This window comes from Apteryx rowi, unplaced genomic scaffold (assembly GCF_003343035.1).
Source record: "Apteryx rowi isolate R43461 unplaced genomic scaffold, aptRow1 scaffold_121, whole genome shotgun sequence".
In the NCBI taxonomy this organism is placed as follows: Eukaryota; Metazoa; Chordata; class Aves; order Apterygiformes; family Apterygidae; genus Apteryx; species Apteryx rowi.
The window spans coordinates 1,051,125-1,067,761 of record NW_020447431.1 but is presented as its reverse complement, the minus strand read 5'-3'; the positions used below and the strand labels follow the sequence as shown (position 1 = coordinate 1,067,761).

The following is a 16,637-nucleotide window of genomic DNA, read 5'->3' as shown; positions in this document are numbered from 1 at the left end:
TTGCTGTATCATGACAGCTTTTGATGGCTGGTGGCCTCCACTTAGTCCAAAGATATGAAAGACTGTGTTGCAGTCTTTGAAATCATTTACCAATCCAGCCCTTCAAAAAGTGTAATTTTATACCAGATCATCATATATCAGACTGAGAGTATGAAGTGACCCATTGCTTGTAAGCTTCAGTGAAATAGCTACAGTCTATAAGAAAAGACATTTTAAAAAAACAATAATGATGTTTGATTTTTCAGACAATAAACCACAGTTCTCAGGCAATACTGGTGTTAGTGTCAGTGAACTGCTGACAAATGAAGAAGTCCATTCTGATTTTAAATTCCTATATAATAAAAAAAGTATTTAAATTTTTGTCAAGGGAAAAAAGGAGAGAAAATACAATTTTAAATAATATAATATAATTATAATTATGAAGATTAAAGGGTAAAATTCATTTTAAAATATTTCTTTTATCCTTTTATGGCAGCCTTATAGAATTTAATATAAGATCACAGAATTAATAGAAAATCACAGTCTTATGCTATAATCTTCCAAAGAATAGATAGAAAATGTAAGTAGGTTATTATAACATTAACTGATACAGGTTTTTAAAATATCTGCATCCTAGAAAACTATCTCATTTTTATAGGATGATGTTTATTTAATTCTACTTAAACTCCAAGTGATTTCACTAGGAGATTTAGAAAGGAGTCTTTCAAACCTCTGATGAATGTGGCTATCTAGAATTTTGTAACTTTTTTTATAACTTAAAAAAAAGTAACTTTTGTAACTTTAATTATTTTAGAGTCCAAAAAACCATGCTGCTTCAGGGAAAGATCAAAGAGTTACATTGTTTAGGTATTAGCTTGTCTGTTTTCATCTTCTGAGTGACTACTGATCAAAACTAGTATGGACAAGCTTTGCAATTTAAGGTGCTACATAGTTGTCTGAAATTAGTGAATGTTGTTTTTCAAAACAAATAATGTGTGCAATTTTAATTTGACAGTATCCCGTAAAAATACTCACTTCTTATATGTATGTATTTACTATACAGCTGTATTCTCTCATCTTTTAGGTACTGAACCTGTTTCTGGCCTTGCTGCTGAGCTCGTTTAGTTCAGACAACCTTGCTGCTACGGACGATGATAATGAAATGAACAATCTGCAGATTGCTGTGGCAAGGATTCAGAAGGGCATAGATTATGTGAAAAGAAAAATACAGGAATTCATCCAAAAAGCCTTTGTTAGAAAGCAGAAAGCTTTAGAAGAAATCAAAGCTCTTGAAGAGCTAAACAACAAGAAAGACAGCTGCATTTCCAACCATACTGTAGTTGAAATAAGCAAAGATCTTAATTGTGTTAGAGATGGGAATGGAACCACCAGTGGTGTAGGCACAGGCAGCAGTGTGGAGAAATATGTCATCGATGAAAATGATTACATGTCATTCATCAACAATCCAGGCCTCACCGTGACAGTGCCCATTGCGGTGGGAGAATCAGATTTTGAAAATCTGAACACAGAAGAATTTAGCAGCGAATCTGATATGGAAGAAAGCAAAGAGGTAGGACTTTATATCTTAACCTTTATGCCTTATATTGTAGTCATGCATTTATGTATTCGTTAATTTTACTTCTAGTATTGTTTAAAAGACTGTCTTATCCCATGTAAATATCCTATAATTTTATATTCTATTATTTTTGTAAATATAATTCAAGAAAAATGGTTTGATAATTTACCCTATGTGATGGTACACTAAGGGTCCTTAGATTTCACACGTTTATATTCTGTTTATTATCATTTGGAAAATGTTTCATTTTAAATATGGTTATTTCTTTCACAGTATGAGAGATTTTAGGACTTGCACACATTTCATAAAGCATCCTTTCTGTAGTATTTAGAACATGATCAGGATTTATGGCATGAGAGTATTGCAGAAGGCTAAGAGTATATAGCTTTGCATATGTAATCAAATATAAATAGAAAAAAAATTGTATTTTTCTATATTTAGGGTAGTTCTAAAAAATGAACCCTGAGACATCGTGAATCAATTATCTAAAAAGTGTTGTGGGCAATATTCATGTAGATTTGGGGTCCAGGGACTATGGCTGGCTGACATGAAGTAATCCAGATACCAACAATGTCATGGTAAAGCAGTACCTCAAGAAGTTATGCTGCAGAGCAGAGAAACTACATCTTGTAGTGTATATGTATGTGGAAACAGTTTATTTGAAAGCCTTATGCTATTGTTATTGTATAAAGAGACAGAAGTTGGTCTAAAAAACAAGAAGCCAGGTGCCTCAAAATATAAGTGGCTCACACACCAGAAGTGAACATGCACAGGTGATAATGGTATTCATGGAAAACTTGGTATATTGGAGTTATGGTGAAGTGTACCTGCAAGTTCATAATACAGAATACAACTATTTTCAATTCCATTAGAAATCCAGAAAATGGGAGGTTTAAGGGATCAACAAGCTTGGATAAATATACCTTGAATTAGATAACATGCTGTGATAGCGTGATGACTCATTAACAGGAATGGGTTTGTTTTCTATAAAGAAAGCCTTTGTATAAAGAAGCCCTACATTCATAATTGTATCATAGCTGTATAGCTGCCACATTTTCTAACACTGCTGTATTCCTCAGTAATACCAAAATATATCACATATGATTTATGGATAGCCATGATCCAACTGATCGTAGTACGCTTTTTTGTCTAAGCAGAACATAGTGTATGGGTTTATTTATGATTGTAAAGAAGGTTACTCTGCATAACAGTGGTAAAATTAAGAGCAAAATATTCTAGTCTATCTGACTGAGTTGCTCAGAAATAAACATTTTCAGCACAAATCAGTAAGACAGTAAAGCAGTATACCCATGGCAATTTAAGAATACAAGAAATGCAGAGTTTATAAGGTGGCATAATATATTTTATTAGGTCAAATAGTATGAAAAGGCTAAGTTTTTAGAGTGATGCTGGGTCTCAGAGCTAAGTCTTTTTTCATGTCAGCTGATCTAATAAAAGTTAGTTGCCTTTTCCAGTGAACCTTTAGCAATGATATCTAAGTCTTTTCATACATAATGTTGTTATTTCTTTAAAATGAATCTTCACTCTAAATTTCCTGCTGTCCTTGTGGTTAGTTTTGTTAAATACAGCGATGAGTCCTTTTTTGTAGCTCCACCTTATGAAGTTATATGACTAAAAATTTCCTCAATATGCTATTTTTTAAAAAATGTGCAATATGCATTAGGGAGTTAGCTTACAAGATGTGCAGATGCTAAGTGTGTGGTTACATGACATGCTGGGCTCAGCAGCAGAGCTGGATGGAGAACTTCCCATGGCTCCTGACCCCCTGGCAATCTTTACAGTGTTTTGCACTTCTATAAGGCACATCACTGGAGTGATATAAATTAAACAATATCCTCCCATAGGTATTTTTTATTTCTTTCTCTAAGACAGATTGTGTGACTCAGTTTACAGTATTCTCCATATATTTTATCAGTACAGCTGACGAGACAACAAAATGCAGTTCAGCAGTAGAAACTACTCTGCTTTGGAAGTGAAAATGTGATGCAAGTACACCCTAAGAAAAAGGAGTAAAAGCCCTTGTTGTGCTGAGTTCTAAATGACRTACTGATTTCCCACAAGACTTTTACAAGTCAACTGCTCTATTCATTCCCATCTTCACTTGGCTCAGGCATCACGTTTTTTTTCTTCTAAGGCCACCCTGAAGTTTCAGGACCACAAAATCAAAAGGGATTTTGCCTGTGTTACAAACTTTAGATGTATCAGTATGTCTTCAGGTAGAGAAATTAAATCCATAAATCTGCGTAAGCAAATTGAAAATGAAAGTTTCAGGTAACTATAGGAAATTGGCCAGGGTGGAGAGTATATATATTAAGAGCTTGTGGAGAAATCCTCAGTGTGGATAGGATTAGTTTGAGATTTCTGTGGAGCCTTAAGATTTCCATAGAGTGTAATAATCACCACCATTGGGAAGCTGAAGTAATAGAGCTTCTCTTAAGTTCAGCTCTCAGACAGCTGTTTGGTGCTTAACTGTTTGACATATATTTATGCATATTGTGAATGGTAGCTAGGAAGAAAGGAATCTCATACCAGTGCCCTGAAAATTGTGAATTCCATATTCATTTCAGTTTCTGTTTATTCCTCCTGAATGGTTTTTACAGAAAAGATGAAGTGCTTTTTTATTGTATGTATAAAAATGCAACAGCTTTGGTAATATATGAACAGATATTCTGATGTGTGACAGGAATTTGTGACAACTCCTAACATTCTCCTACCTAGTCAACACTCCTGTTGAATACTCTGCTGCCTTCTGATTTCCTTTTAAGGACAATAAAGAGTATATCAGCCCAGTGTTTACATTACCTCTATAGAAAAGTACACCATAATTTGCTTTACTTTGCCTCTCAATGGATATGATCAAGACAGCATTCCTGCTAGGAGAAGGTCTCGTGTGCAAAAGAAGGGGCAAGGGATGGTGCAGAACTTTCTTTCACTCAAATGTGACAGTACTAAGCACCTAAAACACCCTCAGGATATATCTCCTTTAAGACCTTTTTTTTTTTTTTTTTTAAACAACAGCCATGTGGGAAGCTAGATCTGCAGAAGAACTGTCAGAGTAAAATTGACCATTTTTCTGGTGTCTTGCTGACTGCCACTGATGTTAAGAGCAGCAGTTAAAGTAACTTTGTCTCCAGTAGCAGGTCATGATGGAAGGCAGGGGAAGGGAGGATATAGTCCCCTGAGGAATATGCCAAGAGCAGGTAATTACATTAGAAATTATGACTGCTGGTGAGTGGGGAACAAATTCAAATTTTTCCTATTTTTTATTACCAGATACATTACAGTACAAAATACCTCTAGAAACCAAGTTTGTTTTGGAAGACTGACTCCTTTTTTCTTTTCTTTCATAGAAACAACCTATAAGTAATTTGGCAGTTAATAAATAAGTAACATCTGCCAGAATGTATGCTGGAACCCGGGTGCAAGTTCTAGATGTAGACAAGATCCTTCTAATACCTATTACTAGAAATTTAGGGAAGTCAGTGTTTGGATGAAATAAAGCAAAAACATATGAACCCCCCCCCCACACACAAACCCACATGTCTGCTACTTCTGACTACCATATAACAATAGCAGTTCATTCAGTAATCTCAGATTTGGAGAAGTTTCCCCTGGCCTCAGATAATACATTTTCATTTTCACCTGAGCTACTGTACCTTCAATACCTACTTGACAGAGGGCTTGTAAAGGACTCCAGACCATGTTATGTGAGTCAGGTCAGAGCTACTCAGGGCAAGCAGTGGAATGGAATATGCAAAAAGGAGGTTGTGCTTTCCAGACTCTTTACCTTTTTCACATCTGACCTGATGCTGTACTTACAGCCTTTCTGTATCTTGGCTTCCAAATTACACTTGATTTCTCCCAAGACACATTTTTCCTAGAGATCTTCTAGCTTTTTTTAAGTTTTTACCTTCAAAAAAGGCCATTTCTTTGCATAATTTGTGATGAATTTACATCGCATACTTGAAGTAACACGAGTGGTTGTCTAACATGGTGAAACTGCATTGAGCACAAATTCTTTTATTGCTTCAACACCTGATAAAATAGACATATATTTCTGTTCTTGTGTTCTTAAGCTAATATTACAGCTAGATAACTTAAGACAATTAATAATGTCTTTCTTTTTACTAGACTAGAACATTTCTTTTGTAACTATCTGTTTGTTCTGCTAAGAGACTCCCAGGCAGCATTTACTTACTGCATATGGAACCTAAAACTCCGTAAAATCAGAACCAGTAGGTTAACAGCTCATGCAAAAATGTCCAGTCAGGTATAAATGGATAATGGGAAACTGCACATACAAAACTTAAGCTTTGGAGGAGGAAGAAGATTTATCTTAAAGATATTAAAAGTTATCCACTATGTTAGAACAATAACTGGCTGAAAGTACCTGAACAAAAAGAACATTTGATATATACTTCAAAGCGAGATAAATGAGGATCTTGTTAGTATCTTCTGTCAGTAAGTAGAGGTGTAATAGCCAACAAATAACCATCAGAAATAACAGATTTCTGGTCTGAAAAGCAAAGATACTCAAGATAATTAATTTTAATAAGAAGATAAGAAGTAATGAAAAGGGGATAACTTGGTGCTTTTTTAAGTTTAGCTTAGCACTGTGGATGATGTTTATATTGCAAAATATGCCTGCTAATCAGTGAAATGAATGGACTACGTTCATTTTAGCAAACAGCAGACTCCTAGCTATTGTACTTTGTACCACTTAACAACTGTTCATTACATCTGAATTACAACTTTAGGAATAAAGTTTTGGACTTCAATATGGAAAAATAACATCAGAGATGTTCTTCAGTCACAGAAAGCTGATCTCAAAGGGGAAGAAATACAAATACCTAAAGGCCTAAATCAGTCAGAATTCCAAAAATTTTTATCAGAGCTTTATGCCTGTCTATATAATAATTATAAATCACTTATATTGGAGAAGTAAGTCTGCTCAGTTAACTTCTGAAATCACAACAGAAGGCTTTAATAAAATCACAAATATCCTTCACCATCTAGTCCACTGAATCTTCAAAACAGGGAATAAGATCAGTTTGCTGACTGGCTTCACTAGTGCCTTTGTCACTTCATGAAATAAAAAGATAGGAAGAAAGATGTTGTATTCCTGAAAGTTGAGAATTGCCACTAGGTTCCAATAGATGTTTTAGTGAAAATGTACCCAGTAGGGATTTGATCAATTCACTGGAATGTTTCTGACAACATTTCCTCAAAAATATCCTACAAACTAAATTCCCATTTTCTTCAACTGACCAATTCAGGGACTATATCTTGAAAAATCAGATTCTCTAAGTTGTGGACTAGCTGTGTTGATGGACCACTCTCCAGATACCAATCCAATCTCCCTCTTTTGAAACAATTAGAGAGAAATTACAGAGTCAAAAATACATAACATACTAATCTAAAATAGATACTTACACAGTAAGATACTTCATCACATTTAATTATGAACAGAATTTGCAGAGAACTGTTTACTTTTATTGCTGTCTGTAAGTTTCACTGCTATTAGTAGAGGATGGAGGAGGAACAGAAAGACATACTGCTTCTAAGTATTTTGCTTACTGTATGGATTCATTTTTGCAAGTAAAAGAGATAATCACAGAGTCAATTAAATGAAGACTAGTACGTTAAACCAAAAAATATTAAAACTTCAATTAAAATGCATTAAGCACTATATAAATTCTGGAATACTTTCCAAATCTGCTAACCATGTCTTTATGAATTTAATTCATTGTATTTTTATCTGTGAATCACAATTTTAGAGGGCAGATAATTAGCTCTAGTTCCTGAATTTCTTATTTCTCTAAAATAAACTAACAGAGGCTTTGTAGAAAGGTTTGTTGAACATTTCAGGTGGTATGTATTTCCCTTTTTGCCAACTGATCATAAAATATTTAATAACTATGTTTTAATTGTGTTAAAGCCATGTTTGAATTAGAGATTCCAAAAAGAAGAAAACTAGAGATCCTGTGTCTTGAACTTCACTGCCTACCATTCTTACTTCTCACAGGGGTAAAACCAAGCTGGAGCAATCAAGAATGCAGCTCTGGTGCTTTTTAACCAGGTAGAGCAACGTGTCACCACTTTTACACAGGTTACCTAAGCAAGTTATACATATATATGTATATATATATATAATCACTTTTTAATGGATTTTGACTGGCCTGCATGCTACTCAGCTATGTTCCTTCCCCTATCCATTGCAAGACAGTAGAAACATGCACAGCCGCTCTCTGCTGAGTCACGAGACTCACATCACAGCATGGTCAGGTGGGACTGGCAACCCCAACATACATTGAACTCTGCTAATGAGTTTTCTGGATATTTTAATAAAGTCTTCAGCAATAACTGCATGCTCTACAGGTTTTGAAGTATGGAACATAAAAGTACTGGAATGTTCAATTTTAAAGAGGCCAAAGAAAAAAGGGAGCATGCATAGTTTTTAAAATATAAAAACAACCCTTTTTGATTCAGCCCTTATAAATGTATATATTTAATGAAATATGTGCTATGTGATTTACGTAACGATTACTGCCACACTTCACTTTCGCAAGGCGTAGCATTTAAACTACTGCAGGAGCTCCTTGCCTAAAAAAATTACATTGTTATATTTTTAAATCTGCAATGCACTGTAATGCAAATCTTCAAGATGCTACAAACCATATTTGTATTCCTTTGGGCAGTGCATATCTTGAGTTTTATAAAACTGTAAGCAGAGCAAAAAATGTTTCATAATTACCAAAGTTATACATAGCAAATAAACCCCTCCTAAAAAACTCTCGAAGAGGAGACCATTTTACAAATATTCTTTTCTTAAATTTCATTGAACAAAAGCATTGGCATGAAATTAAACTCCTTCATAAATATTTGTGTTTTGGAATGTGTATCATGATATCATCTCATGATCATGAGATCTGTGACTTAGTCAGTGTAAATTAGAATGACTATGGAGTAGTCAACGTTCTTTTTATAAAATTGCATGTATATTTACCCTATTCTTTTTCATTATAGGCAAATATATTACCCATTGCAGCATAATTGGCAGAGCCTTCAGGAAGAGGGATAGCAAATATTACACAGGAGCTAAAGTCATATGAAGCTATGGAGGTCAAATTATCGTAGTATGCCTTGGCCTCAAAATTTTGCTGAGACTGAGATTTCAATCCTGCAGCTGGATTCAAAGCAGTTGCATTTAGACAGAGCTTCACTGGCTTCAGAAGGAGAGCCAAGTGGTTCCATCTGTACAGCTGATTTTAGTGTATTATGATCTATCTATATTATAATGTAGCATAAACTGGCCATTAGATGCCAAAAGAAATTCATTTTGCTGTATAGTCTGAAAAGTCTCAGATTTAACTGATTAAATTGTAAACCAAGATATGCTTAAAGTAATTCAAATATCAAATAATATACTCTTGGGATAGAGGCTTTTAAAGTGGTTTGCTTAATATTATATAAAARTCAAATATCATAAGATTTGAGATTTAAAGTCAGTTTAGAGTCACTTTGGAACCAGTGAACCTGATATTTTATATTTTGTCCCTCAATTACAGTGCAGATTTTAAGATTCAAAGGTAAAACCACATGGCTGAATTACTAAAGGCAATTTGTAATGGCTGAATCCCTTTATTTATTTTACTGTCCCTTGAATCATGAAGCGATTTGTAAAGCTTAAAATTTATTAGCCTGCTCTTGCTCTTATTGAAGTCTAGAATAAAATCAAATAAGAGCAAGACTGGGTCCTAAGTGAATGCATTTTATTGTAAATGGGCGCATAAACATGCTGTTGGTCAAAGCTTGTTTTAATGGTTTAAGCTGTTGAAATCAAGAGATGCACTAGTCTGAAAGGACAGTACAGAGACTGATTGTATGTATGTTAACCAAGTATTTGGGTTGTTGATGAAGCATTATTTTGATCTGTTATATCCTATACAGCAATATTTATAAGACCCTTTTCAGAATAACATAATCCCATCAAGGTAGTCTTTTGTGGATTTTTGTTTTGTTGTGTGATTTCCACAGTATTGCTCAGGCTTCCGCTCTAGTCAAGCATGTTGTTTTGCTGATTCAGGCCTTGAGAATGCTGCATCATGAGCAAATGCTTTGAAAAGTGTCTGTGTAGAGGAAAATACAATATCACTGGAGATGCAAATAAGTATTTACAGGGCATGGTGTGCTCTAGAGGCTGATGATGATCACATACATGAGGTGAAAAGAAGATTGTGTAATCCATTATGTATCTTGAATTTCCTATTATTTTATTAGTTTTACTGCTAGAAGAAAACAGATCATTAAAACTCCTTATTTAAAATGCAGTGGTTCTTTCCTAATGTAGAGTCTTGGAGCAAAGAAGAGGAGTTTTATTAACTCCATGGGATTTTTTTATATTGCGATTGTTTGAGACTATTTGAAAAATAATGAAGAGCATGCTATAGGAATTGCAATTTTTGTTTTTCCCGACTGTAAACTGCACTTCTGTCATCTGCTTTTAACAGCTATGCTGACAGGACTATCTGCAGCAGAGATTGCATGGGGAGAAGCAGTTAAAGAAGTGACTTTGCCTTTTAATTGGCAATCATATACATTAATACTTGATGCTAACTATGAACCTTTCTCTTGCTACTATTAAGTCAGTCATTGATTTAAATGATAATGGATTAGGCCATAAATTAGGTTTAATTTTCCTAACTTAAATGTGTCAGATTATTGTTTTCATAATATTCAGTTTTCATTTAATGAAAAGCCTAYAATTTCAGTGACAGGATTCAGACATTTTATTTTGTAGTATTACAATGATATATAGTACAAGAATGAATTCACAAATTGCATTTACTTTTTAAAAGAGAGCCTTATGTGTGGATACTACRGGGGTGTGCTGATAGTGCTTAATATAGTGTCCAGTAATGTGCATTTTGGTCTGTAAGTGTACAGCCACTAGAGTTTTAAATACGCTCACTATGTAAGAGGTACACAATATTTTGTTTCAGACATATTGATCTACATGACCAGTAATGAAATTATTCAGTTTAGATGCTGTAACTATTTTACACATACGAATTTTGAAATCATAGCAGAAGTGCAGTATGAAAAGGGAGGCATGATACCCTCATGTTCACTAAGCAAAAATTAAGCATTGGAAATATCCAAATCTCAGTGTATTTATCCAAACCTTTCCACATGTGCCATCAGGGTTTTACATGTATGGCAGATCATCATATTTAAAAAGGAAAATAATGTTTTTCAAAATAATACCAGTGTGGTTGTCAGAAATCTTTTTTATTATGGGACAAGTCCTTTATTTTTTGTCACAATGCAGCTACAGCTTGTAACCTGAGGGTGACTAAACTACGTCAATTCACTACAATTGTGTGTGCGTATGAAGGGCTGCTTCTTGAAACTTAACTCTGAAATTATCTATCACCCAACTTGATTTTTTTTTAAACTTCATTCATCTTATATTAGAATGAAACATGAGGGAGCAATTGCTTAGTAGACTATATAAAGACACATGTTCCATTTGCTTCATTTCTTGTAGAAAGAAACCCTTAGCTCCCAATGCATTTTTCTTAAGGGACACTGTTTTAACTGAAGATCTAAGTAACTAGCTTTAATTTGCATCAGTGTTTTGGGGGAAGAGATTCTCTCTCTGAAGAAGAGAAGACAGGGAAATGTCTCTTTTAAAAATTATTATTTTTGGTAGCATAATTATTCAAATCATCTGAATGCTGATTAAATAATTTTTTATACTACAAAAATTTCACTATATTAAAAAGTGTGGCAGATACTTGGTATTAATCATTCTCAAAAAATCTGTGTAAAGCGCTCTCAAATAGGCTAAAGGGCATGATCAAATCTGCTTAGCTGAAATCATATCCTAATCGATGAACAAGTGCCCATTTTTTACCTAGGCCTATTCAATTTATATTATTTAAGTTAAAGGTGCATTCTGGATACTCCTCTAAATTTCTGTGAATTACAGATACATGGTATAAAATAGAAGTATTTCACTGCCATGCTGTCTTTAATGTTGCTCTTTTATTACAAATCTTATTTCACTATAAACAAGAATGTATTTTGGATGAAAGCAATTAAAGAGGCAAAGAGTATTGGCAACCAAAAACAAGGTACAGTCTCTATGTCCAATTCCTGCATTAGTTGTGTGCATCTTTCATAGGTCTGTCCTTTTAAAATATGCTTTCTTAAAAGGAGAAAATTATGGACAGCCTTGCATGACTGCATGAACAGTCTGACTTGATCCAAATTTCAATATCCTTGATAAAAAAGAGGTACTTAATTCAAGCTGCTTTATACCACTCTTCAAGTCTTGCTGTTTTCAGATCTAAGAGCACTGTTACCTCACTAAGGACTGTAGCATTTGACTGTATACAAAAATAGTAAAATGACAGAGTAATTCAGGTTGGAAAGGACCTCAGGTGGTCTCTTAATATGCAGGAGATTGGAATGTGAAGTAGAAATTTAGGAAGAGCTGGCAATATGTGCTTTCAGAAGGACTGCCATTAAATTTACAATTTTTTAATCAAGATATGGTATATGTTTGAGAAAACATCATTGGCAGTGGACATGAAGATACACGTGGAGCGTCCTGTTAGTTTGATCATTTGCCATGTAAACCAGTGTAGTAAATAAAATCAAGTAACTCCAGAGTGTGGTATATGCAAGTTGTCCAGTTTTAATACTACTGAGCCTTCATTTCAGAACTCTCATATACGGATCAGGTTAGTAGCCAAATTGTATGTAATTGCTCCCTTTAAGAAGATAACCTGGGAATCAGAACAATACAGTATACATCTTAATACTATGTTTTTACTTATGGTAATGCATATCTGTTGGTATAAATCTAGTATTCTTCTTCAAAAGTTAGAGACTGGCATGATTTGATTCAGTATCATTTTTACAGAATATGTGTCTAATGAGAAAAAACTGTTCTGTGGAACTTTACTTGCAGAAACTAAATGCATCCAGCTCATCTGAAGGCAGTACAGTTGATATTGCCCCTCCTGGAGAGGGTGAGCAAGCAGAGATTGAACCTGAAGAAGCTCTTGAACCAGAAGCCTGTTTTACAGAAGGTTGTACAAGTGTTGACTTAAGAGATGTATTAAACATATGGCACTACTATTAGGCATAATTAACTTCTTGAGACTGTCAAATCTGGTGGACCTTCATGACCTCAACAACCAAAAGAAAACACTCCTAGTCCAGAATGCTGGAAATTAGATGCCAAAACAAGGTGTCCCTAGGCTTTGAGTAGTTTTACATGCCTGGCCACTCTATACATTATGGAACTTTGTTAACTTTTCTATTCTTAAAATGCTTTTCAGTTACTTGAAAGGGCCCTTGGAATTTGGAACAACTCTATTTCTGTGAGAAAATGTCCATCAACAAACAGAACAGTCATAGGTCAGCAGGCACAAATACCAGTGTATTTTGGATAGTGTTTGCTCATAATTGTGTCTAGCATTATATCTGCTTTCACTTCAAATTACTTATTATCTAAATTCAGACACTCAGCATCCTATAAAAGGGGATTCCAACGTTACATTTTAAAAGTTATTATAAAATAAGTAAAAGCTAATAAAAACATTGATGATAGAGTAATTATTAACTTTGAAATAATTTAGCTTTAAATTCTAACTTCTCTTAATTTAATGCAGGTTGCGTGCAGAAATTTCCATGCTGTCAAGTAAGTATAGAGGACGGCAAAGGAAAAATCTGGTGGAATCTTAGAAAAACCTGCTACAGCATAGTTGAGCACAACTGGTTTGAGACTTTCATTGTCTTCATGATTCTGCTCAGCAGTGGAGCACTAGTAAGTGGAAAAAAAATGCTGACCTATTTTAGAATATTTAGATACTTCTTTAGAATCAATAGTAGCAAACATTAATTTTGCTTCAGAAAGACCTGTTTTGATTGGAACTGTATAAAGCTTTCTGCATTTCAGGATTTCATAATTTATTTACTGAACTTTGGCTTGAATTTAAACAAGTTTGGTAAATTTCACACACACTTTTAATAGAGATATTTCTGGTTTATGACACTAAGGTGGAGCAATTTTATTTAAGCCAGTGTAGCTCTACTCAGGATTAAATTTTTTGCTAATTACAGAATGTTAGTCAAGAGATCTGAGTATAAAGGGCCTTTGTTAACTGTGAATATAGAGCTAAATGTATGATTTTAAGCCCTTAATACCTGTGGAATCATTACTTCATTCTATTCCTTTTTTGGAAGCAGGATATAGGGAAGTGAGTGCCACAGCAAATTAAACCAAACAAACCTTTCTCCAACAAGACTTACACTACCCACCTTTCCAGCTTCCTTTTAAGCAAGTTGAACCTTTGGCACACTACTGATGTGCATACTGTACATTCTAGCAAATGCATTCGGTATAAACTTTTCAGGTAACATTGCCCTTTAAGCTGGCTTTTAGATAGAAGTTTGGTTGGGGTGGAAGATAGACATGTAATCTCTCTAACTGCTTTCTAGAAGACAACATACATCTCTGGAGCAGGTTCGATATAAGARGTTTTTTGTATGTGAAGGTTTCTTGACACCACAGTGGAAAAAAAATCATGTTTTGTGTTTATTTCCTCATTCAATAGTAAAATAGCATACATATTCAATACACTTTACTAGAGAAACCCCAGACAAGACAGCAAACACAAAGTTGCTCCAATTTGTAGTATGGTTAAAGATGGCAAATAAGTAAAATAAGAGGATGCAGAAGAACAAGGGGAAAAAGATTACTTTGCCTTCCTTATTTCTATCATTTATATTCCGTGAAATATTAGTAATATTTGAATATATTTTCTTCATAGGCTTTTGAAGATATATATATTGAACAGCGCAAAACTATCAAGACCATGCTGGAATATGCTGACAAAGTTTTTACATATATTTTCATTTTGGAAATGCTTTTAAAATGGGTAGCATATGGTTTTCAAATATATTTTACTAATGCCTGGTGCTGGCTGGACTTCCTGATTGTTGATGTAAGTACACAGAGTCTTTTATATTATAAAAATAACTATTACTAACTAGTCTTCTAATAAACATGTAAAGATAATTCACATTGTATAGTTATACTGCATTAGTAATAGCCTGTATTATCTGGAAGTGTAATTTAAAGTACATTTATATTTGAGAAGGAAAAGAATGGCTGGCCATCATTAATGTTAAGTTTTCATGGTTCATTTCATAACCAGGATGAATCAAATTTAAGGTTTTATGAAAAAAAAACTGATTTTGAAACTTTCATGCTATTTTTACTGGGAGTCTCATCATATGATCTTGTTCCTTAGCAAATATGACTCTACATTGTCTTCTATAAGTTTCTTCTGTAACCATTGCAACTCTGCAACTAAAATGAGACATTTAGTCCAGATTTCATCTGAGGTTTCAGAACTTCATCCCTCACTAACTAACTAACTATCCTGTTATCCTTTTTAGTAAAATAGAGAGAAAGACAGTGGCTATTGGATCTAAAAATTTAGTTGGTTTTAATTRGCTGACAATCTGCAATAGTTAAGTCAGCTATGACTTGGCAGGGTTTATGATAAAAAGAGAAGAAGAGGTTTCTTGGCTGCCTTCCCAGCTGTGATATACTTCTGTGCAAAGGCCTTGCTTATGTTGTCAGAAGGGATCAAAGCTGGTCTTACTCCCAGAATATTCTGGCCTCCTGCCTTCACATGTTATCTGACCCAGTTCACTGGCTATAGATGTCTTCAGTGTAGAACTGAGAGCAAGCATCTCAAGGCAAATTCTCATTTACAGTTGTTTCTGCCCAAGCTACGGTATTTCTTAAGTTTGTATAAATTCTGGTCCCATAAATACTTTCTATTTGTGAATCTACAACAGAAACGTGTCAGATATGTGTCTCCCAGGGGAAAAAAAACCTAGCTAGATTGGCACATTACTCAAAATGGAAGACCTTTTTTTTTCTTTTAACCTGGCAAGTTACACTGTTAATCTCCAGCCCTCTCCTGAATATCTACAGTAGTATGGAGCAGTGCGAATGTGTGGTTTTCTTAAGAGGATGATAACACAGAAGACAGATGTTCCCTTCCAGCATTATGCTAAGCAGGGAATTTATCTGAGATAAACTACAACTCATGTTTTAATTATTCTTTTTTTAACATAAACCTAAAGAGATTATTCTGATCCATACTCCATGGTTCCTTAATAACAATAAAGCATCATAGATTCTGTTACCTGAGAAGGCTCTCAGAATTATAAAATTATCATCATCATAAGTAAAGCAGCTTGTTTTGCCAACTTTCTCCCCAGATTTCTTAATTTTATAAACATAAGCATGATCAAACAAGAGCAGAACTTTCTACCTTTTAAGAATTACCTTCAGTGTTCCAGAAAGTGGTAAAAAATGTCTTATTGTGCCTAAGGCAAATTCAGCAATTCCTTTAGCACCACCAAACAGCACTTGCAAGAAATACATGAACTCATACTATCTTCCTGTAGAAAAGAAGAGAATCTACACTGCTTTAACAGAGACATTAAACAGGTGTGATTTAGTGGCTCTATTTACATTCTTCCAGTAGTGGGAGAACACTAGTGAGCCCTTATTCATTCGAAGTGACTACAGTTAATCAAATTGTTTAATTCCATCATCTAAAAATGTTCCAGAATAAACAGTGATAGTCCTTCAGGGTTTTGACCTTTAATATCTTACATACCTGAGTTTCTCACTGCAAGAAATAGCCATAGTTGCTCTCAGTGATTGTGTCCAAACTAGATTTTAATGATTACACAAGGAAAGGGCAATTTGCAGCTCTGTCAGTTTACAGCCATGGCTGATGACTCTTGGTACATCTGGCTACCTCAGTTTAAGACCTTACCATGCCAGCTCTCCACCCACTTGTCTGCTGGATGCAGCAATATCTGTAGCAAGGAGCAGAAGGGAACATGCCTGTGACTTACCCACCAAGAATCACAAGCTGGTAAGTTAGTTCAGGCTCACATTCAGCAGTGGTTTAAGCTGAGATACTGAATTTTGAATGGAGGCAGCTGAGAAGCA

General features: G+C 34.5%; 1 protein-coding gene across 14 annotated transcripts in view; it reads left to right on the top strand.

Annotated features, from left to right (window-relative positions):
- The window catches only part of LOC112978017 (sodium channel protein type 2 subunit alpha-like), a 62,111-nt gene that overhangs the window by 29,974 nt on the left and 15,500 nt on the right, over positions 1–16,637 (top strand). For all 14 annotated transcript variants that reach the window (XM_026091126.1, XM_026091103.1, XM_026091158.1 and 11 more), the window contains 4 exons: positions 1,064–1,549; positions 12,558–12,678; positions 13,264–13,418; positions 14,425–14,598. In XM_026091126.1, the coding sequence (XP_025946911.1) occupies positions 1,064–1,549; positions 12,558–12,678; positions 13,264–13,418; positions 14,425–14,598 (936 nt within the window). The remainder of the gene's footprint in view (positions 1–1,063; positions 1,550–12,557; positions 12,679–13,263; positions 13,419–14,424; positions 14,599–16,637) is intronic.